The sequence below is a fragment of the Nanorana parkeri genome, unplaced genomic scaffold (genome assembly GCF_000935625.1).
Source record: "Nanorana parkeri isolate BGI_ZX_2015 unplaced genomic scaffold, ASM93562v1 scaffold947, whole genome shotgun sequence".
Lineage (NCBI taxonomy): Eukaryota > Metazoa > Chordata > Amphibia > Anura > Dicroglossidae > Nanorana > Nanorana parkeri.
In genome coordinates this window covers 516,435-517,686 of record NW_017307215.1, presented here as the reverse complement: position 1 = coordinate 517,686, position 1,252 = coordinate 516,435, and the positions used below count along the sequence as shown (strand labels likewise).

Sequence of the window (1,252 nt, the reverse complement as noted above, 5' to 3'; positions counted from 1 at the left end):
GGGGGGGGGTATACAACCTGTGTCTGATCTGTGACTGTTCTTTCTCATCAGCTGTCACTGAAACATCGCCAGGGAAAGAATCACAAGATGAGGATCATCGCCTTCGTGGGGAGCCCAGTGGAGGATAACGAGAAAGACGTAAGTCTGTGTGTGACGATTTGTGAGATCTTCTGTCTGCACTTCACCCCAATCGCACATCTCTGGACTCCATCTTATTATATGTGAGGGTCCTCCGACTCCACCACCGCTCATTCTTTATATACCTCATGGTGGAAGACATACATTGGTCATAGGCCTCTGTCATTGTATTCCTGTACCGCGTGTGCAGCCTCTGGCCGCCTCCTGTACCGCGTGTGCAGCCTCTGGCCGCCTCCTGTGTCTGGCCCCCAGTTGAAGTATTTTATTGCTTTTGATGCGGTATGCCTGACCAGGGTCATTAGGTATCTAATGTGCTGGTTAAAATCCAGGTCTGCCATGGTTGGGAAAGTGTAGGCTCAGAGATGTCACATGATGTTGTTCTGGAATATTTGGTCTGGCTCTTCTGATTGGCCAGGTGGCAGTAGCTGGCATTGGTTGGTGAGGACTAGCTGGCCACACCCCTTACATATTTATTTTTTTTCTCTCTTTTTCTTGCAGTTGGTAAAAATGGCAAAACGGCTAAAGAAAGAGAAGGTCAGCGTAGATATCATCAACTTCGGGGAGGAGGTAAGTGGACAGTGCACCCCTCTGATGTAGTTGGCACAGGGACGAGGGTCACCAGATCTGAACATCTATTCTATTTCTCCGTTCAGGAGTTGAATACAGAGAAGCTGACGGCGTTTATCAATACATTGAACGGAAAGGATGGGACAGGCTCACACCTCGTCACTGTGCCACCGGGGCCCAGCCTGGCCGATGCCCTGATCAGCTCCCCCATTCTGGCAGGAGAAGGAGGTGCCATGCTGGGATTGGGGGCCAGTGACTTTGAGTTTGGGGTGGATCCCAGCGCTGACCCGGAGCTGGCTCTGGTGAGTAATCGCTCCGTCTGTTCTCCTGTGTGCCGCCTTCTCTTTCCATTATATGTTATCCTCCTGTCTACTCTACCTGTTTTATATACCGAATACCTGACGCATCACTGACACAACTACAGGGACACTGCTACTGTCAGGGAGAAGATGATATTGTAGGAGTAGTGTTCACTCTCTGATCATTACCCGCTCTCTTTTCTTACTCTCTCCCCTTCTCGCCCTCTCCGTCTCGACCCCACTTTATA

General features: G+C 50.3%; 1 protein-coding gene across 1 annotated transcript in view; it reads left to right on the top strand.

The window, feature by feature from the left end:
• PSMD4 (proteasome 26S subunit, non-ATPase 4) overlaps positions 1-1,252 on the top strand; it is a 7,061-nt gene that overhangs the window by 3,616 nt on the left and 2,193 nt on the right. Inside the window, exons 4-6 of the mRNA XM_018566393.1 lie at positions 52-138; positions 637-705; positions 792-1,007. Coding sequence (XP_018421895.1) covers positions 52-138; positions 637-705; positions 792-1,007 — 372 coding nt within the window. The remainder of the gene's footprint in view (positions 1-51; positions 139-636; positions 706-791; positions 1,008-1,252) is intronic.